At 42.9% G+C, this 24257-nt stretch overlaps 1 protein-coding gene across 2 annotated transcripts in view; it reads left to right on the top strand.

Annotated features, from left to right (window-relative positions):
• The first annotated feature begins 1286 nt into the window (after window positions 1-1286).
• LOC130432513 (intermembrane lipid transfer protein VPS13B-like) overlaps window positions 1287-24257 on the top strand; it is a 111186-nt gene continuing 88215 nt past the window's right edge. Inside the window, exons 1-19 of one of the 2 annotated variants that reach the window (XM_056761900.1) lie at window positions 1287-1356; window positions 1466-1732; window positions 4873-5016; window positions 7626-7737; window positions 8931-9098; window positions 10128-10309; window positions 10406-10568; window positions 10846-11099; window positions 11181-11276; window positions 11357-11479; window positions 11558-11695; window positions 12234-12321; window positions 16842-17033; window positions 17439-17605; window positions 17686-17880; window positions 20160-20284; window positions 22695-22879; window positions 23867-24001; window positions 24238-24257. The exon at window positions 24238-24257 is cut by the window's right edge and continues 160 nt beyond it. In XM_056761900.1, coding sequence (XP_056617878.1) covers window positions 1586-1732; window positions 4873-5016; window positions 7626-7737; window positions 8931-9098; window positions 10128-10309; window positions 10406-10568; window positions 10846-11099; window positions 11181-11276; window positions 11357-11479; window positions 11558-11695; window positions 12234-12321; window positions 16842-17033; window positions 17439-17605; window positions 17686-17880; window positions 20160-20284; window positions 22695-22879; window positions 23867-24001; window positions 24238-24257 — 2634 coding nt within the window. In that variant the 5' untranslated portion in view covers window positions 1287-1356; window positions 1466-1585. Of the gene's footprint in view, window positions 1733-4872; window positions 5017-7625; window positions 7738-8930; window positions 9099-10127; window positions 10310-10405; window positions 10569-10845; window positions 11100-11180; window positions 11277-11356; window positions 11480-11557; window positions 11696-12233; window positions 12322-16841; window positions 17034-17438; window positions 17606-17685; window positions 17881-20159; window positions 20285-22694; window positions 22880-23866; window positions 24002-24237 lie in introns of both variants that reach the window. The other variant, XM_056761901.1, reaches the window with a different exon arrangement.

The following is a 24257-nucleotide window of genomic DNA, read 5'->3' as shown; positions in this document are numbered from 1 at the left end:
TTTCTGAAGTTTTTTTTATTAAATAAGCCGCCTTATGTGCAACATTCTTAATGCCATCTTTTTCATAAACAAATGCCTGGTTCAATTTAATACTGACCAAAATTCAGTTCATTTAATTCACATGTTCACACACACATATGCATTTGTGTAAAACAATCAAATTGAAGTTAGTAATTTATGATGATTTTATCCGCTCAGGAATTGTACATTACAAACAGTTTTTACTGAAATATTCTTAAAAAAACAATACCATAAATAGCGTACAGTTGACAGCAGTAACTACAATATTAATATACATACTTACTATTATACAAATAATACAATTTTAATTGCTTTGAACATTTACAATATTTTAAGTCTAAATTGACCTGAGCTGTGTACATGAAAAGTCACATACTAACCGAAGAATTCTGTCAAAATGAGTCTAAATCCTCTGCGTTAAAAGAGGTTTACTCTCAATTACGTAAAAATGCTATAAATAATCAGGAAAACGTTTTTGTTTGGAACTGAATCAAAACTGACATGATTCCCATCAAAAGCCTTGATTATTCCTTAAGTAAAATCTCAACGGATGGAAACCAAAATAGAAGATATATTATTGGACTGGAGCAAGTGCACTTCGTAAAACCTCAGATACACGCACACACACACACACACACATGCACGGATTAAATATGCACTGCGCAACCTAACAGTCGAGAAAAAAATACACACAACTATCGTTTTATTTAGAGAATCCACCGTGGGAAAGAGGTTTAAAATAGATTCATTTTACCCATAGCCTTCTGTTCGATCTCCGACACCTGCTTGAGCTTTGATAAATACATTATCTGTAATTAATATGTTATCATTATTGTTTTTGTGTTTATTAGGATTTGTTACTGCGTTAACATTCTTTAATGACTATCCCATGGGTGTTTAAAAAATTACTTATGTATAGTTGTTGGCGTTTTGTAATGATAAGGCATTTAATTATCAGTCAGTGTTTTAAACAATATTATAGATTATAGTTGTATCGTCGTTAATAATTATTTGCTCAGCATAATAAATATCTCGTCACGATTATAAGTATTTTAATAATGAAACACCTGCGCTTGTGAACGCACGCGCTGTGAGATAAACTGTTTAATAAAGTCTGCTGCTGTCGATAGTTTCGCTCAGAGGTCATTTCAAGTCATTTTACAGCAGCTTCCAAAAGATAACACGTGTTTCCACGCTTTCTGAAACTCACTTTCACACGCACACGTATGTGTTTTGAACTGCTCGGCATCGGTGATGACGTGTCCGCGCAGGCGGAAGAGCTGCTGTGTATGCGGAAGTAACGGGACTGTTTGAGTTTGTGCGTAAGGAGCATCGGTAAGCAGTGTTTGTGTGTCATTGTGTAGTACTTAGAGAAACTTTACGATCAGGCGAGTCGCTTTGAGTGTGTGCATCAGCAGCTTCATATTCTCTTGTTATTGAACAGCAAAGCGCAGTTTCTCAACAGTCAGAACACGTCACAACATCAGCCTGAATGATGCGAGTGCATGACCGTCACTGACAGCTGTCTGACAGACAGTGTGCGCAGGTGTGAAGACACTTCAGGATGTTGGAGTCGTATGTTACTCCTCTTTTAATGAGTTATGTGAACCGCTACATAAAGAACCTGAAGCCGTCGGACCTCCAGCTGTCATTATGGGGCGGCGACGTGGTGCTGAGCAAACTGGACCTGAGACTGGACGTCCTGGAGCAGGTGAGAAGCACACAGTATATCAGTTTGTTCGAGATCAGTAGATGCTCGCGTGTTTCTGCGGATTTGTCCGTTTTGACAGATCTGTTAATTGAGGATCTCTGTGTTTGTTTTCGTGTCTCATCATTGCCATTACCGACTGTGACAGCTGGACAAAAAAACAATGTCATTGTGTATTGACGATTGATTGATAGACACCATAGGAATTAAAAGCGTTTATATTTCTGAACATCATCATTTGTTTAAATGTAGATCTCCTGTGGCCTACATGTCCTTATACTATCACAACTATTATTTAGTTTTGGTGCAACAAAGGCTACTTTGTTGATCCTGGAACAACATATTTTTAGGGAAAGCGTATTCCCCAAACAATAATTAATGCCTAAATTAAAAGGGACACGATATGATGGTGAAAAACAATGTGTTATAGCACCTCACCCCGAGGCCTGCTGCACAAAGCGAGATGAACAGACTCCGGGTTACAGAGTAAGTTTCGGGTTGAGAAAACCAGACAATCGCAAGCTGGTTTAGATCAGGTTCAGCCGTTGCATAACACTTCAGTATAAACGTTCTCTGTCGACTCAGGTTTGATCCAGAGTTCGCGAGGCGCGTGCACCTGAAAGTGTGACACATGCGGGAAACAGCCAATCACACGGAAAAGCGTCATCAGTTTGATTGACTTGTCGCAATATCAGCGCAAATCACTTTTCTGTTGAAGACGGAGAGATCATTATCAAAATAAATTGAATGAATTAAAAGCACATTTACCAGGCAGAAATAATCACTGCCGCAGTGAAGGTTTGTGACTACAATGACTGACTATATCAATGCAAGTCAATCAACTGAATTTATATACTGAAGCTTGTATTTAATCCTAAAGTATATAGTTATACTCATTTAAACGCGTCGTTTATAATTAATTGATTAATATTGATCATCCCATTAAATAATTAAGAGACATAAATTAGACATAATTACAATGAAAAAAATATAATTATAAATATAAGAAACAAATAGTAGCATAAGATTTCCCTCTAATATCTGATCACTTTTCTTTCTTTTGAGCGAGATACAAGGGAAGTGGCTTCACTGCATCAGATTACATCACTTTTCTCACAACTGATTGGTCCTGTTTTGGTTTGCCATCTCTTGCTCACTAAAACTCACTCTGGAGCAGTGCTACAAAACCTGCTCAAAACCAATCCACCTTCTTGAGCCCGAAAACTCTTGTGATTAAACTAATCGCTGTCTTACCTGTGTAAAAACTGAAACCGGCTTTGTGCAATTGGCCTCTTGTTGTAAGCCTAAACTTCACATGAATGAACTGTAAACTTGTCACTCAAATCTGATTGGTTGATTGAAATGTTGACACAGGAACATCTCTTACTTGGCAAAATCAGAAGAGCGTGCAGAAGCTTGTGAGCATATTGCGTATAAATTCCAGCAGACACAGAGCGTAGAACTTGGTTTTGAACAACATAATAGCTTCCTAGAAGGTTTATTATTTTCAGATCAAATGAAGTGTGAAAAGACGTCATGATATATCTGCCTGCAATGTGTGCGTCTGATCTGTGCACACTCTTTTTCTCCAGCCCTGAGTCCTTTTGCCTTTACCTCACTGACATATATTAGTTCAAAAATGTGTGAGAAAAACGCTAACCCCATAAGTAAGATATGAATCTATTTTATAATGAATGATAAATGAATTATTGACTTACAGTAATGCAAAAACAAAGAACTTTAGGACACAAGTGTCCATACGAGGAAACAAGCTTAAATGATATAGAAGGATCTTTTAGAAAATCTAAAGTAGCAAAAAGTTTTCTGTGGAATAAACTGTTTTGTACAGTATAGAAACCATTATGTCTATTTAACTTCCCCATAACAGACGGAAACACATTCATCTAAGACACCAAATTTAGGAACCACAAAACAAGTACACAATATATGCTTAAAAGGGAAACCATGGCACCGTGCTGTCAATCATCACTCCTGCACTGACTGAATCAACATAAGTTTTATGACTGTAAGTCCTTGCCTGTAAATGCTGATGAGCTTATTTTGCGTAGAAGCCCATACAGTAATAAAACACAAGAATATTTGCATATGATTTGATGGTTTATAGTAAAGATATCTGAAAAGGTGTCCATTATTACAGCTGACACCTACATGAAGACTGTACAGCTGTTAGCCATTCAGTCATTTAAATGTTAATATTAATGTGTATGGAACTTTGGAGATGGTCCCTTAATTCAGAAAAATCGAATGTCCAGCGTCAAGGCAACTTTATTTCAGTCTAAATAACCCTAAACGGAATATCCTTCATGTTATATTTTAAATGTATAGGTGAGGGGGAAATGTGTCGTGTTGTCACTCTCCAGCACTGAGAGAAAGAATCCTCGTCTTTTAATGTAAACATCAGAGCAACAGATACTGTGAAGCGCGATGGCTTTCTGTCTACAACTTGCACTACACAGACCACAAAGAACAAGCAAACAATGCAGATCAAGTTTTATAATCACCATAAAATAAGCTTCTTGAAGAGGTTTTATATGATGAAAATAAACTGACGCATGCAGTAACGGCCAACAGGCCAAACTCAAAAGATATCACTTCAGGACATAAAGGCAGAGAAGGCCAAATGAGTCTCCCCACTGTACAGTTGATATGGATAAAGGCATTGATCTGAAGATTCACTCTGTTTGTCAGCTGGTAAACTCTGATGCGTGTAACAGAATCTTTGCTTTGCTTTCATTTTCCGACAACATTGAGATTTTGAGCAGTTCAGATATCTGGAATGAATCACTCTGTCATGTTGTGAGAATGTTTGGCTTTAGACACACACACACACGCATGTCGCATGCACACACAGATCTTATTAAAAGCAGCTTTTGTCATCCCGAGCGGGAGTTAAACTTTCTTTAGTAATCTTCTATTAAAGCTAGTTTGTCAGAAATGTTCTTCTGGGAAGTTTTTGATGTGTTTTTTGTCTCATGGTTGCAGCTGTACATGTCTTATTTTTCTCGAACGTGTTTGCTTTGAGAGCTAGATGAGAAACATGTGGAGGTTTGCAGTAAACAGACATTTGTTCTTCTTTTCAAGGGCTCTGTCTTTGCTTTAACTGACAGACTGTGTGTTTGCAGGAGCTGAAGCTGCCCTTCACGTTTCTGAGCGGACACATTCACGAGCTGCGCATCCACGTGCCCTGGACCAAACTGAGCTCCGAGGCTGTAGTCATCACCATCAACACCATGGAGTGTATCCTGAAACTCCGAGACGCAGCCACGGTCAGTCGCAGATGCTGACCCTCAAACCTTTCACCGATGATGTCCATGCACAAAAGATTTCAACTGTCACATTCATTTACTCATTTGTATTTCTGCAGGATATGTGCAGAGTGAACCTCAAAAAGAGCTTTTAGAAGATATCATACAGCTCAGGCATACAGTAATTCTTCTGGTGCTGTGTCTTCTGGAACTTTTCATGTTAAAGCCCAATGAAATGTCTTGAAATGTGCAGCTTTTTTGAATGGCTCTTCCCATTATAGCCAATAGCGTTCAGGTCACCTCACAGCCTGGAATGTGATGAAGTGCAGAATGATGTCAATTGGTTATTGGTGCTGGTAGAGAGTGCAAAGTTTTAAAAGCTGCGGAGATCTTCTAAATGTACGTTTGTTTCAGAGCACGCGTGCTTTCTAGACTATAGACACAATCATACTACAAGTCAAAACTCTCAAACTTTGATTTCATTTGTCATTTGTTAGAAAGTGGTGGTGTAGTGCATGTGACAGATGGAGTTCATAGACATTCAGATTGTAAATGAGTCAGAATGAGGTGTTTAGAAAAGCATGAACGTTCAGGCATCATGTCTAGATGGTTCTGCAGGGCTGCTTGCAAACCCATTTTGAAGGGAAGTCAATTAGTGGCGCTTATGGTGCTTCTGCAGAATAGATTTATAACACATGGTGCTTTCACTGCGGTAATGTCACCCAGTGCTTCAGCTACCGCACGTCTGTGTGGTTCTGCCGTGTGTTGTGCTGGTCATGACAGGTTCTGTTCTTTCAAAGAACACACATTTCCTGCAGATGAGCTTCATCAAGGTCTGAAAAATGACAAATGACGTTATATGCTGTTCACACCAGGTTCAGAAACACTGGCACATCTTCAATGGCACGTGACTGAATGCTGATTTCTCTTAGCCTTCAGGTTCTTGTGCTGAATGTTTTGCGCGGGCTTGTGATGTCATGTTGTGTGTTTGTGTTTTTCTTGTGAAAGTGGTTCAGTGTGAGGTTTAAAGTTGTGTTTGGTTCTCTCACGGCTGCAGGGTTTTTCCTGGCTCTAAATTAGGCTGAGGTGGTACCATCCTGATCATTTGCATGCACACACTACGTTGTAAAATGTGCGCTTCATGGTACCATCATTTTGATTTGATTTTGTATTATACAGTATGTTGTTTTAAGTGAACTTAATATTATTCAGCACATTAATAAAACTTAAATATCACTTGTCATCATTTGTCATGTTTAAAACCCCTAAAATGCAAATATAACTTGCAATTTTAATTTACAGTCATTTTACTTTTTATTACTATTTTGAATTGACTTTAATTTTTAAATTATTTGAATTTAAGGCAATTTCTCATTTTCATGTAGTGCAAGTTTTATCATTAAAGCCTAGTTTGTTCTTTTCAATTGTCTTAAGTTTTAGTTGAAAATAATCCTTATTTTTATAATGTAGCTGAACAGAAACATAAGCTTTTAATTTCAAAAGCCTTTTAATTATACGTTTAAATTTTACAACCGACAATATGCAGATTGCAGACCATTGTAGTTTGAGTTCTTTACAGAATATTGGCTAATAAACAAACTGGAATAACGTTAGCCTCTTGCTGTCTGCACTGTTTACCTGCCCCCGTGATCCGCCTGCTCACAAACTAGCTTTAAAAAGTAATTTGTGATTTTATGAGCCATATCTGCTAAGTAAAAAACATAATATGTGATGAAATGTATAGTTTGAAAGCCTTTAAAAACGTATTAGGGTGCAAAACAAACAATACTCACCTAACCAGTCACGACAGAACTGAGTAAAAATCTTTGGAAAACTGCAGTTTCTTTTTCTTGACGCAGCAATAGTGGCGTAATGTCACATCTAGAGTTACGAATGCCTATGGAGTCGAAGGCTTGTCCATGGCATGAAGACAGCATTTTCTGCGACACTGTTTTTGTTGAGAGGGGATGAGGCGGCGCAAAATTAGGTGGTGGCGGCCGCCTCTTAATTCTCTATGCAGGAAAAACCCTGGGCTGTGATGATGATGAAGATGATGATGATCAGCGCCAACAACAGAGTTGTGATGATTATAATAAAGAAAGCGAGTGTGTGTGTGTGTGCCTCGTGTGAATGGGTTGAACTCTCAGCGTGACGTGTGAGGTCAAAGGTCACAATGGCTCATGAAGTCTAATAAGAGTTGTTCTGGGTGTGTGTGTGTGAAACAGATGTAATAAAGTGAATTCTCTCTAGTAAATCAGTGGCTGTTATCAGTGATGGCTCTATAAAACTGTGTGTGTGTGTTGTGGGTTAAGCTGATCTATGGACAGAATGTTTGTTCTTGACCTCGACGCTCTGTTCATTTCATTCTTTCAGCTGTGTCTTCACTCTTTAATCACAAACACTCGGCAGACCGCTGCCATAAATGAGAAACAAACCTTTAGTGCTGTTTATTCTCCAGTGCATCTGTGCAGCACCGCATACCTTTAGCAACACACACACACACGCGCTGAACTTTGGGTTTATTTATTCAACTCAGAAGGTGCTGTGAAATGGTTAGTCTTCTCCTCTCAGAGGGCAGATGTTATTTGTGAGGTCGTGAATGTAATTCTTTCTGTGTGTTCTGTCTTTAGGAGGATAATGAAAGTTGTACGTCCAGCTCGACCAATCGAAGTGAGAGCTCCAAGAGTGTGCCTAAACCCAGACGAGTGCAGCAAGCCCCCAGTGACCCTGACCTGCCCCCAGGTGAGTGATGTTCTGAAGGCCGCTGGGTCCGCAGACCCTCCTTAACTAACAGCTCTTATCTGGAAGTCTTCTTAAAGACCCCCATCAGAGCTCATGGCACCGTTTGTCTTTTTATTGGAGAGCACGCACGCATACACAACACACACACATCCGTTCAGTAGTTAAATGTGTTGTTACATCAATAGAAATATGACGTTTCTTCTTTTACATGAGGAAATGAGGCTTGAGATTTGCCACACAAATGATATTGGCTAATATATCTGTGTATTTCTCTTCACACACACACACACACGCACAGCATATTTTGGCTGGTGTAACACATAAGGCCGTTGGTTTTTCCAGTTATTTTATGGCTAGAGTTGTGGTCCCAGCGGGCCGTGGCACAGGTGCAGCTGAAGCAATAGTTTATAGAGAGTGAGATGAAGGGCTGGAGGAGGGAAAGTGTAAGCGCTTGGCTGGCTAAATGAAATCCAGAGAGCACTAACAGGGACTGACTTTGACTGTGAACGCAGGTGCGACACACACACACACACACACACACATGAGGGACATAGGCAAACACACGCCCATATATGCTGAAGACAAGAAGTGATTTGAAAAGGCTGATGATACAGCGGTGGTGTTAATAAAGACTGTAATGCGCTCTCCACCTGTGTGAGTTTGTGTGGTTAGGATCCCAGAGCTCATTAATAACACACAACTCCACTCGCACAGGAAGACAAACATTTGAGTTGGACAACAAGGCAAAAGCTTTAAAATTGTATAAGTTGACGTGGGACTGCGACTGCTGCTGTGGTTTTGACGATTTATTACTGTGTTTTCATATTTTATTGCCAAACGTCTCTGGTTTGTCATATTTTCAGTACTTAGATACTTTTTTAAATAATGACCTGAACTTGCTTGTTGTTCACATGAAGCTTCTGGTCCTGAGCATCACTTTTAACACACACACACACACACACACAGGGTGATGTGATTCTCTCTGTGGTGAACCTGAGGCTGTGTGGGGATAACAAACGTCTGTGGTCATTAAAGCACATGTTCTTCTGAAGGATTGAGTTCTGATGCATTTCAGAAAAGAGTGCTGAGTGAAACTGACCTTGTGTAGCTTTAACAAACTCATCTGCCTCTCTCTCTCTCTCTCTCTCTCTCTCTCCTCGTCTCTCTCTCTCACTCTTTCTTTTTCTGTATAGGGTACGTCCAGAGTCTTATTCGTCGAGTGGTGAATAATGTCAATATCGTGGTGAATAATCTGATTTTGAAGTATGTGGAAGATGACATCGTGCTGTCAGTTAACATCACCTCCGCCGAGAGCTACACAGTGGACGATCTGTGGGACAGAGCATTCATGGACATCATCTGTGAGTTCACATCTTCACTTTTGTGTTTCTTGTGTTTGTGGAAGCAACGAGAGAGAGAGAGAGCTCACATCACTTCATGAAGGAGAGCAGAACTAATACAATCTGTAACAGATGACATGAAGCAAGCAAGAGACAGAAGAATAATCATCATGTAAACATCAGAGATGGGAAGATCTAAAGATATTGACGGTGACATCAGAGTAAATGTGCTCTCTGTGTTTATTAACAGTCTCTTATGTGTATATGTTACCTCCAGGCCCATAGATCCAGTCATGTGAAGTTCTGTTTTTATTTACAAACTCAAGTCAGTGTACACAAGATATCTGTGCGAGGTTATGGTGTGGTGTGTTGTCAGGTTCTAGTGCTCGGCTCAGGTTCAAGGGTTTCACAGGTGTACTCAACTCAACTCTTATATAGTATGTATAGTGCTTTTACAGTTTTCATTTTTACAAAGCAGCTGTACATTAAAACATGTTTACTATAAGTAATCATTAAATAACATACACACACTGACACCAAACACACACGCACACATATGTTTTATTATCTCTGTGGGGACAGTCCATAGGTGTAATGAGTTGTATACTGTATAAACTGTAGTTTTTACCACTAAACCTAAAGATCAGAGAAAACTTGACTTACTCTCAGTCTCTCTCTCTCTCTCTCTCTTACTCACTCGCTCTCTCACTTTCTCTCTCTCACTTTCTTTCTCTCACTTACTCTCTCTCTCTCTCACTCACTCTCTCACTTAATCTCTCTCTCTCTCTCTCTCTCTCTCTCACTTTCTCCCTCTCACTTACTCTCTCACTTACACTCTCTCTCTCTCTCTCTCTCTCTCTCTCTCTCTCTCTCACTCACTCTCTCACTTAATCTCTCTCTCACTTTCTCCCTCTCACTTACTCTCTCACTTACACTCTCTCTCTCTCTCTCTCTCTCTCTCTCTCTCTCACTCACTCTCTCTCTCTCTCTCTCACACACACTCTCTCACTCTCTCTCTCTCTCTCTCTCTCTCTCTCTCACTGACTGTAGCTCCTGAGCTGGTCCTGAGGAAGGTGATCAATTTTTCAGACTGCACAGTCTGTTTGGATAGACGGAATGGCAGCGGAAAGATTGAGTTTTATCAGGACCCGCTGCTGTACAAATGTTCCTTCAGAACTCGTCTTCACTTCACCTACGACAACATAAACGCCAAAATCCCTGCCGTCATTAAAGTAAGAGAGAGAGAGAGAGAGAGACAGAGAAAGAGAGAGAGTTTATGTGAGGACCTGCAGAGCGGTGTGTTAAGTGTTTGGTGTGTTTGTGTCGAGGTTCACACAATGGTGGAGAGTCTGAAGTTGTCTCTAACAGACCAGCAGTTACCCATGTTCATTCGGCTGATGGAGTTGGGTGTGGCGCTGTATTACGGCGAGATGGGAGTTCACGGAGACGGCGACAGAGAAGAGAACAGCTCGCTCAGAGAGAGCGTCCCCGGTGAGCCACGTCCCTCATTACCGTATGTCAGAAGAGCTGATCTTCAGTGCACGTTCCGTCATCTGAAATGATGTTTTTAACCTGTCAGTCAGAGTTATCTATGATGTTGAAATCTGTTGTGTGGAAATGTCAAAGACTCACTTAAGAAGGGTTAGGGCTGAGCAAATCCTGAGTGAGACATTTAATTAAAACATGTCGTAATACATTCGCTCGCTCAGACACGAGACAGAACGAGATGACACATTCCAGCACGCTGACATGGTCTGATCTCCCTCAGGTCTGACAGTGGAGGACTCAGATCCGTCTCTCGTGGTTGGTCAGTACTTTCAGAGCGAGGATGAAGATCAGGGCTGGGTGTCGTGGGCCTGGTCATTTGTCCCGGCCATAGTGAGCGCTGAAGAGGAGGAGACTGAAGGAGAGTCTGGAGGGTACACGGAAGAGGGCGGAACATCGCGACCCATTCAGCACTCCTTCAAGGACCCCGTGGTGTCTGTGGGCTTTTACTGCACCAAAGCCTCCGTCACCTTCAAGGTAAAAAGCTCTTTCCACAAAGCGATTATCAGCCCGGTTCATGCATCCATAACCTAACAGTCTGATCTGTCCCGTGTGTAGCTAACAGAGAGCTGTTCTGAGAGCAGTTACTACAGTCCACAGAAGCTCAAGTCACGTGAGGTGTTGTGCGTGGAGCAGGAGGGCATCACAGTAGAGGTGAGAGAACCAATCAACCGTAAGATCACCTGATGATGTCATCATCATGCTGCTGCTCACACTCGCTCTCTCTGTTTCAGGCTCTGATGATGGGCGAGCCCTTCTTTGACTGTCAGGTGGGAGTTGTCGGTTGTCGTGCTGTGTGTCTGAAGGGCATTATGGGAGTTCGAGATTTTGAAGAGAATATGAACAGAAGAGAGGAGGTAATTCACCCAACATCACACACCTTGGCTCTCAGCATGTGAATGATGTCATCATCCAGTGTTTGTTTGCTGCTGCAGGACTCTGTGTTCTTCCGCTGTGGGGAGACTCTGAGCGTGAAGGGCTTGACCTACCTGACCAACTCGCTCTTTGACTACCGCAGCCCAGAGAACAATGGCGTTAAAGCAGAATTTATCTTAAATGGAAACATTCATAAGGTTTGCAGTGCAGACACACACACACACACACACACATTCACATAGAATTGATGCATTGACATATAAATGACTCGTGAAGAAAGAAAGAATACATCATGAATATAAGAGATCTTTAAAAAGTAAAGGATTTAAAATCACACATTCTAAAAACAATTTGATTGATTTATAATGTATAAATAAAAATAATAAAATGTCTGATGTGAAGCAGCACAGTGCTCAGGTGGGAAATGCACAGCTAATGTGTTTTTAATCTGGATGTGAGAGTGGCCAGTGTTGGAGAACATGTGATGTTTTGAGCTACAGGTGAAGTGATAACTGAAAAGTGACTCACCTTGTTATGAGTGAACACTGAAACATCTCCTGATGTTCTCTACTGATGAAGTCTGAACTCCAGCCTTACGTTCTGGACCGTAACAGTGTGTGTGTTTGCGTGTGTTTGCATGTGTTTGCGTGTGTGTTTGTGCAGGTGTGTGTGTGTGTGTGTGTGTGTGTGTTTGTGTGTTTTTGTTTAGCTCTGTGTGTTTTTGTTTTCTCCCAGGAGACTTACACAGAGGCTGCAGGCCTGCAGAGATATGGCGCATTCTACATGGATTATCTCTTCACCATGGAAAACAGCAGCAGTAGAGGTACTTCTCTCACACTTGTCTCCCTCTTCATCTGTCTCACTCTCATCATCTGTCTTCATCTGTCTCACTCTTATCATCTCTCTTCACCTGTCTCACTGTCATCATCTGTCTCACTCTCATCATCTCTCTTAATCTGTCTCACTCTCATCATCTGTCTTCATCTGTCTCACTCTCACCATCTCTCTTCACCTGTCTCACTGTCATCATCTGTCTCACTCTCACCATCTCTCTTCATCTGTCTCACTCTCATCATCTCTCTTCATCTGTCTCACTCTCATCATCTGTCTTCACCTGTCTCACTCTTATCATCTCTCTTCACCTGTCTCACTGTCATCATCTGTCTCACTCTCATCATCTCTCTTCATCTGTCTCACTCTCATCATCTGTCTTCATCTGTCTCACTCTCACCATCTCTCTTCACCTGTCTCACTGTCATCATCTGTCTCACTCTCACCATCTCTCTTCATCTGTCTCACTCTCATCATCTGTCTTCATCTGTCTCACTCTCATCATCTGTCTTCATCTGTCTCACTCTTATCATCTCTCTTCACCTGTCTCACTGTCATCATCTGTCTCACTCTCACCATCTCTCTTCATCTGTCTCACTCTCATCATCTGTCTTCATCTGTCTCACTCTCACCATCTCTCTTCATCTGTCTCACTGTCTTCACCTGTCTCACTCTCATCATCTCTCATCATCTGTCTCACTCTCATCATCTGTCTTCATCTGTCTCACTGTCATCATCTGTCTCACTCTCATCATCTGTCTCACTCTCATCATCTGTCTTCATCTGTCTCACTCTCATCATCTCTCATCATCTGTCTCACTCTCATCATCTCTCATCATCTGTCTCACTCTCATCATCTCTCATCATCTGTCTCACTCTCATCATCTGTCTTCACCTGTCTCACTGTTATCTGTAGATGTGTTTGTCTTGTCCAGTGAGAGCTGATTCATGTTGAGCAGTGTTGGTTTGTTTGCTTGTTTTGTGTTAATTGATTAGGGTTAGGGTTAAAGTCTGATTCCTGCTTAGGACTTTGTCTTGATTGAGAAGTTTAGAAAATCTGGTGAGATATCTGTCTGTCCGTCTGTCTCTTTCCCTGCTGATAATGATCTAAAAGTAAACATAGATATCATCAGCTTTGGCGCTCAGAGAAGTGTCGCTCTTCCAGCAAAGCTAAAATTACTCTTTCAGATTGGAATGTCTTGTGAGTCAGAGCGCATCTCCCCTCAGAGACTCGAACCCGTGACCTCAGTCTACATCAGAAGCAGCGCCAGCACTACATAAATGAAACTCAAACCTGTGGCGTGTCCTCTGTCATAATAACTGCAGCGCTGAGGTGCGGATCTCCTCTAATGTTTCAAATCCGGCTCATTCCCCCCCCATGTCCTTCAGCAGCGCTCTGAGCCTCCAGATGTTTGATATTAGACTTAATCCAGCCGCTCTAAATGGGAAGAGGAAGTGACATCACTCACTGCACTTTTAATCTCCACAAATCAGGAGGGAATTTGAGCAGCTCATGAACTTTTCTCCGTTCCTCCATCCACTGTAACAAGACTCCAGCGGTCCACACACAAATCCACTTTTATTAAATCCACAGCTGTGTGTGTGTGTGTGTGTGTGTGTGTACAGTGGTGTTTCTGCAGGTGTGTTTCTGTACATTAGTGTTTCTGTGTGAGTGAGTGTGAGTGAGTGTGTGTGTGTGTGTGTGTGTGTACAGTGGTGTTTCTGCAGGTGTGTGTGTGTACAGTAGTGTTTCTGTGTGAGTGAGTGAGTGTGAGTGTGTGTGTGTACAGTAGTGTTTCTGCAGGTGTGTGTGTGTACAGTAGTGTTTCTGCAGGTGTGTGTGTGTACATTAGTGTTTCTGTGTGAGTGTGAGTGTGTGTGTGTGTGTGTGTGTCTGTGTGTGTACAGTAGTGTTTCTGCAGGTGTGTGTCTGTGTGTGTACATTAGTGTTTCTGTGTGAGTGAGTGTGAGAGTGTGTGTGTGTGTGTGTGTGTATGTGTACAGTAGTGTTTCTGCAGGTGTGTGTGTGTACATTAGTGTTTCTGTGTGAGTGAGTGTGAGTGTGTGTGTGTGTGTGTCTGTGTGTGTACAGTAGTGTTTCTGCAGGTGTGTCTGTGTGTGTACAGTAGTGTTTCTGCAGGTGTGTGTCTGTGTGTGTACAGTACTGTTTCTGCAGGTGTGTGTCTGTGTGTGTACAGTAGTGTTTCTGCAGGTGTGTGTTTGTGTGTGTACAGTAGTGTTTCTGCAGGTGTGTGTCTGTGTGTGTACAGTAGTGTTTCTGCAGGTGTGTGTCTGTGTGTGTACAGTAGTGTTTCTGCAGGTGTGTGTCTGTGTGTGTACAGTAGTGTTTCTGCAGGTGTGTGTGTGTGTGTGTACAGTAGTGTTTCTGCAGGTGTGTGTCTGTGTGTGTACAGTAGTGTTTCTGCAGGTGTGTGTCTGTGTGTATACAGTAGTGTTTCTGCAGGTGTGTGTCTGTGTGTGTACAGTAGTGTTTCTGCAGGTGTGTGTGTGTGTGTGTGTACAGTAGTGTTTCTGCAGGTGTGTGTCTGTGTGTGTACAGTAGTGTTTCTGCAGGTGTGTGTCTGTGTGTGTACAGTAGTGTTTCTGCAGGTGTGTGTGTGTGTACAGTAGTGTTTCTGCAGGTGTGTGTCTGTGTGTGTACAGTAGTGTTTCTGCAGGTGTGTGTGTGTGTACAGTAGTGTTTCTGCAGGTGTGTGTCTGTGTATGTACAGTAGTGTTTCTGCAGGTGTGTGTGTGTGTGTGTGTGTTTGTGTCTGAGTCAGTGAGTGTGTGTGTACAGTAGTGTTTCTGCAGGTGTGTGTCTGTGTGTGTACAGTAGTGTTTCTGCAGGTGTGTGTCTGTGTGTATACAGTAGTGTTTCTGCAGGTGTGTGTCTGTGTGTGTACAGTAGTGTTTCTGTGTGAGTGAGTGTGAGTGTGAGTGTGTGTGTGTGTGTGTGTGTGTGTGTCTGTGTGTATACAGTAGTGTTTCTGCAGGTGTCTGTGTGTGTACAGTAGTGTTTCTGCAGGTGTGTGTCTGTGTGTGTACAGTAGTGTTTCTGCAGGTGTGTGTGTGTGTACAGTAGTGTTTCTGCAGGTGTGTGTGTGTACAGTAGTGTTTCTGCAGGTGTGTGTGTGTGTGTGTTTGTGTCTGAGTCAGTGAGTGTGTGTGTACAGTAGTGTTTCTGCAGGTGTGTGTGTGTTTGTGTGTGTACAGTAGTGTTTCTGCAGGTGTGTGTGTGTGTGTGTACAGTAGTGTTTCTCCAGGTGTGTGTGTGTGTGTGTGTGTGTGTGTACAGTATTGTTTCTGCAGGTGTGTGTGTGTGTGTGTGTGTGTGTGCAGTAGTGTTTCTGCAGGTGTGTGTGTGTTTGTGTGTGTACAGTAGTGTTTCTGCAGGTGTGTGTGTGTTTACAGTAGTGTTTCTGCAGGTGTGTGTGTGTGTACAGTAGTGTTTCTGCAGGTGTGTGTGTGTGTGTGTACAGTAGTGTTTCTGCAGGTGTGTGTGTGTGTGTGGGTTTGTGTCTGAGTCAGTGAGTGTGTGTGCACAGTAGTGTTTCTGCAGGTGTGTGTGTGTGTGTGTGTGTGTACAGTAGTGTTTCTGCAGGTGTGTGTGTGTGTGTGTGTGTGTGTGTGTGTGGGTTTGTGTCTGAGTCAGTGAGTGTGTGTGCACAGTAGTGTTTCTGCAGGTGTGTGTGTGTGTGTGTACAGTAGTGTTTCTGCAGGTGTGTGTGTGTGTGTGTGTTTGTGTCTGAGTCAGTGAGTGTGTGTGTACAGTAGTGTTTCTGCAGGTGTCAACATGCACGTGTGCATCTGTGTGTGTGTGTGTGTGTACAGTAGTGTTTCTGCAGGTGTTTGTGTGTGTGTGTGTGTGTGTACAGTAGTGTTTCTGCAGGTGTGTGTGTGTGTGTGTGTGTGTGTGTGTGTGGGTTTGTGTCTGAGTCAGTGAGTGTGTGTGTACAGTAGTGTTTCTGCAGGTGTTTGTTTGTGTGTGTGTGTGTGTGTGTGTGTGTACAGTAGTGTTTCTGCAGGTGTGTGTCTGTGTGTGTGTGTGTGTGTGTGTGTGTGGGTTTGTGTCTGAGTCAGTGAGTGTGTGTGCACAGTAGTGTTTCTGCAGGTGTGTGTGTGTGTGTGTACAGTAGTGTTTCTGCAGGTGTGTGTGTGTGTGTGTGTGTGTGTGTGTTTGTGTCTGAGTCAGTGAGTGTGTGTGTACAGTAGTGTTTCTGCAGGTGTCAACATGCACGTGTGCCTCTGTGTGTGTGTGTGTGTGTACAGTAGTGTTTCTGCAGGTGTTTGTGTGTGTGTGGGTTTGTGTCTGAGTCAGTGAGTGTGTGTGTACAGTAGTGTGTCTGCAGGTGTTTGTGTGTGTGTGTGTGTGTGTGTACAGTAGTGTTTCTGCAGGTGTGTGTGTGTGTGTGTGTGTGTGTTTGTGTCTGAGTCAGTGAGTGTGTGTGTACAGTAGTGTTTCTGCAGGTGTCAACATGCACGTGTGCATCTGTGTGTGTTGTTTTTCAGTTTGTGTGGGGCTTCAGGATTTCTCTGCGTTGCGTAAGGATGATACGCCGTTGGTGCAGGAAACATCACAGAAGAGGATTGTGATTGGTCCGTTAGATTTACAGCTTCACAGCAGCGCTGTCCATCGCATCTTAAAGATGGCTGCGTGCACTCTTGACCACGAGTACCAACCTTACTGCAAACCACAGCCTGGTAAAGACCATCGCCAACAAAACCACACATAGAAATACAAGAGTCATTGCACACATGACAAATATTCACATGGTTTCGTGAAGAAGGAAAACAGTAGCTCAGTTGTGTTAGCACTAGCAGAGCAAAGGTTGTGTGTTTATCTCTCGGTGAACATACACACACACTCACTAATAAATCACATCTTCCTATAGTTCACTTTGAAAAAATGAAGTCAAAGCAGTCAGTGCTTGAGTGTGGCCAGTTGCATCAACTGTATAAACTAATGTTATTTCTCTTCATGACTCTTCACACACCATCACTTTATACATCACTTGATTGGTCTTATTTGACTGACAGTGAGAGTATTTGTTTAGACCCTATGCAGCAGTCTGCAGAGATGATGGGCTGAACATGTGTCTCTTGCAGATGTAGTCGAGGAGTGTGTGAGCGTCGGCCCAGAGAAAGTTTTGGCTTTAGAGGAATTTATTCCCACCCGTCAGACGAGCGTGATGCTGATGAAGGCTCGAATCACAGTCCCTGCAGCTGAATACAACTTACTGCATGTCATATTACCTGCTTTATTGAGACACAAGGTACACACACACACACTGAGTGTTCTGTATGTGTGTGGCTCTCCACCTGTGTGTGTGTTTAATGAGTGGGTTTCCTCAAGGTGTCGACTGCACAGACGTCTGCACCTCAGTTCCAGCTCTTGCGTCCTCTTCCTGCGCTGCAGTTGCAGTGTGAGCGCGTCACGTTTGAACATTCTGCACCCATGTATGAAGAGGAAGTGACCCGCGCAGCCAACAGCCTGAATCAGCCTTCAGAAACACTCCTGCACAACTGCTACACACACAGCTACCTGAAGGTACATACACACACATAATTCTGTTATCTTTCTGATCTTGATCTCACTGTATTATACTTATATCATTCTTTGTGTTTTAGATTTAATATATACTTTAATTTTGAATCAGTGAAATCTGCAGGCTACCTGTCTGAAGAACCCATGTTCTGTCTGTCTGTGTTTCTGTCTGTCTGTGTATCTGTCTGTCTGTGTATCTGTCTGTCTGTGTATCTGTCTGTCTGTGTTTCTGTCTGTCTGTGTATCTGTCTGTCTGTGTTTCTGTCTGTCTGTGTATCTGTCTGTCTGTGTATCTGTCTGTCTGTGTATCTGTCTGTCTGTGTTTCTGTCTGTCTGTGTATCTGTCTGTCTGTGTATCTGTCTGTCTGTGTTTCTGTCTGTCTGTGTTTCTGTCTGTCTGTCTGTCTGTGTTTCTGTCTAACTCTGTTTCTGTCTGTCTCTGTTTCTGTCTGTCTGTCTGTGTTTCTGTCTGTCTCTGTTTCTGTCTGTTTGTGTTTCTGTCTGTCTGTCTGTGTTTCTGTCTGTCTGTGTTACTGTCTGTCTGTGTATCTGTCTGTCTGTGTATCTGTCTGTCTGTCTGTGTTTCTGTCTGTCTCTGTTTCTGTCTGTTTTTGTTTCTGTCTGTCTGTCTGTGTTTCTGTCTGTCTGTGTTTCTGTCTGTCTCTGTTTCTGTCTGTCTGTGTATCTGCCTGTGTTTCTGTCTGTTTGTCTGTCTGTCTGTCTGTGTTTCTGTCTTTCTCTGTTTCTGTCTGTCTCTGTTTCTGTCTGTCTGTGTTTCTGTCTGTCTGTGTTTCTGTCTGTCTGTGTATCTGTCTGTCTGTGTATCTGTCTGTCTGTTTGTCTGTCTTTCTGTCTCTCCGACTGTTTGTATGTGTTTCTGTCTGTCTGTCTGTCTTTGTTTCTGTCTGTCTGTCTGTCTGTGTTTCTGTCTGTCTCTGTTTCTGTCTGTCTGTGTTTCTGTCTGTTTGTCTTTGTTTCTGGCTGTCTGTCTTTGTTTCTGTCTGTCTGTCTGTCTGTGTTTCTGTCTGTTTGTGTTTCTGTCTGTCTGTGTTTCTGTCTGTCTGTGTTTCTGTCTGTCTGTGTTTCTGTCTGTCTGTCTATGTTTCTGTCTGTCTCTGTTTCTGTCTGTCTGTGTTTCTGTCTGTGTTTCTGTCTGTCTGTTTGTCTGTCTGTCTCTGTTTCTGTCTGTCTCTGTTTCTGTCTGTCTGTGTTTCTGTCTGTCTGTGTATCTGTCTGTCTGTGTATCTGTCTGTCTGTCTCTGTTTCTGTCTGTCTCTGTTTCTGTCTGTCTGTTTGTCTGTCTGTCTCTGTTTCTGTCTGTCTGTGTTTCTGTCTGTCTGTGTTTCTGTCTGTTTGTCTGTCTGTCTCTGTCCGTCTCTGTTTCTGTCTGTCTCTGTTTCTGTCTGTCTCTGTTTCTGTCTGTCTCTGTTTCTGTCTGTCTCTGTTTCTGTCTGTCTGTGTATCTGTCTGTTTGTGTTTCTGTCTGTCTGTCTGTGTTTCTGTCTGTCTCTGTTTCTGTCTGTCTGTGTTTCTGTCTGTCTGTCTGTTTGTCTGTCTGTCTCTGTTTCTGTCCGTCTCTGTTTCTGTCTGTCTCTGTTTCTGTCTGTCTCTGTTTCTGTCTGTCTCTGTTTCTGTCTGTCTCTGTTTCTGTCTGTCTGTGTATCTGTCTGTTTGTGTTTCTGTCTGTCTGTCTGTGTTTCTGTCTGTCTCTGTTTCTGTCTGTCTGTGTTTCTGTCTGTCTGTGTATCTGTCTGTCTGTGTTTCTGTCTGTCTGTGTTTCTGTCTGTCTCTGTTTCTGTCTGTCTCTGTTTCTGTCTGTCTCTGTTTCTGTCTGTCTCTGTTTCTGTCTGTCTGTGTATCTGTCTGTTTGTGTTTCTGTCTGTCTGTCTGTGTTTCTGTCTGTCTCTGTTTCTGTCTGTCTGTGTTTCTGTCTGTCTGTGTATCTGTCTGTCTGTGTATCTGTCTGTCTGTCTCTGTTTCTGTCTGTATCTGTTTCTGTCTGTCTGTTTGTCTGTCTGTCTCTGTTTCTGTCTGTCTCTGTTTCTGTCTGTCTGTCTGTTTGTCTGTCTGTCTCTGTTTCTGTCCGTCTCTGTTTCTGTCTGTCTCTGTTTCTGTCTGTCTCTGTTTCTGTCTGTCTCTGTTTCTGTCTGTCTCTGTTTCTGTCTGTCTGTGTATCTGTCTGTTTGTGTTTCTGTCTGTCTCTGTTTCTGTCTGTCTGTGTATCTGTCTGTCTGTGTTTCTGTGTGTCTGTCTGTGTTGCTGTCTTTGTGTCTGTGTTTCAGGTCTTTGAGCTTCAGGCTGGTCTGACTGTAATTGACTCTGAGGGGGTATTCCATCCGCTCCTTCCCATAATTCCTACTTTCAGTACGGCACTCTATGGGAAACAGCTCTGTTTGCCTGTGTACTGGTGAGACAACATGCACACACACACACACACACACACACACAACTGTGGGTACAGCGTTTGGATGAGTGTAGGGTAATAAATATCCTGTCATTAGCTGAGAGACTGAGTGTGTGAAGGAGAGCCATTAGGGCTCTGTGTGTGTGTTCTGGTGCTGGCCGGAGGTGAGGCGTCTCACACGGTACCGATCACCCTTCATTTAAAGAAGTCCCCGGAGCCCATCAGGTCGGGCAGCCCGTTCCTGCAGCTGCTTTAAGTGTGTGTATGTGTGTGAGATGCAGTAATGAGACGCAGAAGTGCAGCCTGCTAAACCTGTTACAGCGCTCACATGAGGAGAGCAGAACTCTACCACCATCACTGATCAAGGCCACATCATACACACACATCACACACACACATCACATCACACACATCATACACACACACACACTTCATACACACACACACACACTTCATACACACCTTTCATACACACACACACACACACACACCACACCATACACACACACACACACACACATCACACCACACACACACACACACACACACACACATCACACCACACACACACACACACACACATACACCACACCACACCATACACACACACACACACACACACATCACACCACACACACACACACACACACATCACACCACACACTTCATACACACCTTTCATACACACCTTTCTCACACACACACACACACACACACACACACACACACACACACACACACACATCACACCACACACTTCATACACACCTTTCATACACACCTTTCTCACACACACACACACACACATCACACATCACACATCACACATCACACATCACACATCACACACACACACACACATCACACCACACACTTCATACACACCTTTCATACACACCTTTCTCACACACACACACACACACACACATCACACATCACACATCACACACACACACACACACACACACACACACACACACACACACCACACACATCACACCACACACACACACACACACACACACCACACCACGCACACACACACACACACACACACACACACACACACACACACCACACCACGCACACACACACACACACACACACACACACACAACACACACACACATCACACCACACCACACACACACACACACATCACACACATGACATGCTGCTGCAGGACTCTGGATTCTTAAATGTTGTGTATGAAGAGAATTGCAGCTTCATGTTGTGTGTGAATGTAGTGATCTGCAAGTGCTGCATCAGAGCTGTGTCATGATGATCGCCATGGTGACTGTGCAGCTTTATACCACTTAACATGACGTAAACAATACTGGTCCAGACCGTTTTTTTTTACAGTTAACATTAAATACCACCAACAGAACAATACTAGAGGGTATATTTAAGATTTAATTGTGTAGGGTTAGGGTCGGGTTAGATTCAATGTAAGATAAAAAAAAAAAAAATGAAACCAGAAGTGCCACTGGACCAGTGTTTACATATTAGTGGTCTATATATGCATTCATATATATATATTGTGTAACGAGATGCACAAAAAAGTCCAGCAGGACTTCAAACAGTGACATCATCACTGCTGAGTATCTTGTTATCATTTAATTGAAAGAAGATTTATTCAACATCTCCTAACGGTCCAAAAACATTTAGAGAAGAACAAGCAACTATATCTGAAATAATCTTTTCTAGTGAGGAACACACTTCACTGGTTGAAAAATGGGAAAGAGGCCTTCAATTCACACACACACACACGCTCAGTCAAAGGGATTCAGATTTCTGTGCTATGAAACTTGAGCCCAATTATGCAGAAGTCATTACTACTGCTGAGTGTGTGTGTGTGTGTGTAAGTGTGTGTAAGTGTGTTACTGTGCTACTAATCACAAAAAGAAAGTGAAAAGCATCACCAGACAACAACATTTGTGAAACACACGCTCACACAACATCTCATGGTCTTGATTGAGCGTTTGATAGAAGCTCCTCCTCCTTTTATCGCTGCCGATGTCCTTGAGCAGCAGTCCCAAACGCCCATGACCTCTCACCTCTCGTCCTTAGCTGCTGCGTGCTGCCGTGATCCCTGCAGTACGTCAGCCTCCCGCAGCGTGAGCGCGCCGCTGTCAGACATTACGCGCCGAACCACCCAGAAGCACTACAAAGTGAGTGTGAGAGCAGAAGTTAAGTGCTTGCAGAGGTTCTGGGATGCGTCTCTCCGTCAGCTCTGATCAGACACATGCAGACATTACACACACACACATCAGCGTCACATATCTGGATGAATGTTTCACTTCAGGTGCATTGGTAGTTTGTTTGTTTGTCAGTCTGGACAAGACAAACAGAATTTGTTTTCACTAAATCATTTTTGACAGTGATCGTGTGTGTGTGTGTGTGTGTGTGACAGGGGGAGACAGTCTTCAGTTGCGTTGTATGAATGCATGTTTGAGCTTCCGCAGGTGTGTGTACAGCTCACACGTGCTCAGGTGCTGCTGCTGAACTGCATGTATCGCAGTTGGATGTATGGTGTGGAAGGCGGACCTTGCAGCGGTATCAGCGACGCCCTCATTAACCACGCCTACAGACCCCCAGGTACTCTGTAAATGCACATACACACACACACTCCCGCATGCACACACATGCACACACACACACACACACATGTATGTTTTATTATCTCCGTGGGGACAGTCCATTGGTGTAATGAGTTGTATACTGTACAAACTGAAGATTTTAACCTAACCCCTAAACGTAAAGATTTTTAGATTTTCAAACATTATCGTTTTGTACAATTTATAAACTTTTGTGCCCATGGGGACCTCAATTTTGGTCCCACAGTGACACGAGTCCCCATGAGTCGGTGTGTATTCAGGTTTAGATCCCCACTTACATATATAAACCAGGTCCACACACACTTCAGTCAGTAGGTGATCACTCTGTAGCTCAATGTAGTTGAACATCATTGATGTAAGTGCGTGTCCTTGTGTTGATGGAGTGGGCAGTCCTTGTGTGGGATGTGTGTCCGTGACATCAGTCTGATATGAGATGGTCCGGTCAGTATGTTGTGTGTGTGTGTGTGTGTGTGTGTTACTCTCATCCTCTCGTTCACTCATGAAGACATGTATTTTTTCACACTGTTCACACCGTCAGGAATGTGGCACATGCCAGAGTGACTCTTACCAGAATGCAGATGTCTAATAAACACACCATCTGGAATGTTAGGCTGAAGCATCTATTCATATGTGTGTGTGTGTTGGGCTTTGCCCTTAGGGTGTTTGATGGGGTGTGTGACCCCAGTGACCATAAGCTGTTTGCTTATGCACCTCTGCACCTGTATCACACACACACACACACACACACACACACACACACACACACACACGTGTTAGAGATGAGTGCTTGGATGTCTATAAAGGGAAATAATCTTTATATTTGTGTTGAGTGATGATTATGTTGTAATGTTTCCCTCTGAAGAATATTTGATGAACAAACTCATGCTGCAGAATAATAGTAATGTTACACTGATCAGATGTTCACATGAGTGGGTTTACATGTTGGTTTGTGTGTGTGTTTCCACAGGTGTGAAGTCAGTGGGTGCTGCTCCCGTTCTGGAGTTGTGTATTCAGCGTGTTGAGCTGAAGGTGTGTGTGCTGCCGGCGCTCTTGTGTGTTTCTGGAACTCTGGGAGCTGTTAAAGTTTGTGCCAGGACGCCGGGTAAGAGCAGCTGCACACATCTGTTTCTCTAACACACACACTTTTACTCAGCAGAATGGGTTTTGTGTGCTATTTGTGTAGATGGTGCACTGTGAGTGTCCTTGACTTACTGTCATACACTTTATTTCAACTTAATTTGCCTCTTCAGAAAACCAACCTCATCTTTAAATGTTTAGTACCATAAATGTGTTGTTCATCATCTCTGGTCTTGTGTGGTTGTGTGTGTGTGTCCGCAGGTGTGTGTGAGGGGCAGAAG

Source organism: Triplophysa dalaica, chromosome 12, assembly GCF_015846415.1.
Source record: "Triplophysa dalaica isolate WHDGS20190420 chromosome 12, ASM1584641v1, whole genome shotgun sequence".
Classification (NCBI taxonomy): domain Eukaryota; kingdom Metazoa; phylum Chordata; class Actinopteri; order Cypriniformes; family Nemacheilidae; genus Triplophysa; species Triplophysa dalaica.
Note: the sequence above shows the minus strand (reverse complement) of the source record. Positions and strands in the feature narration are given on the sequence as shown.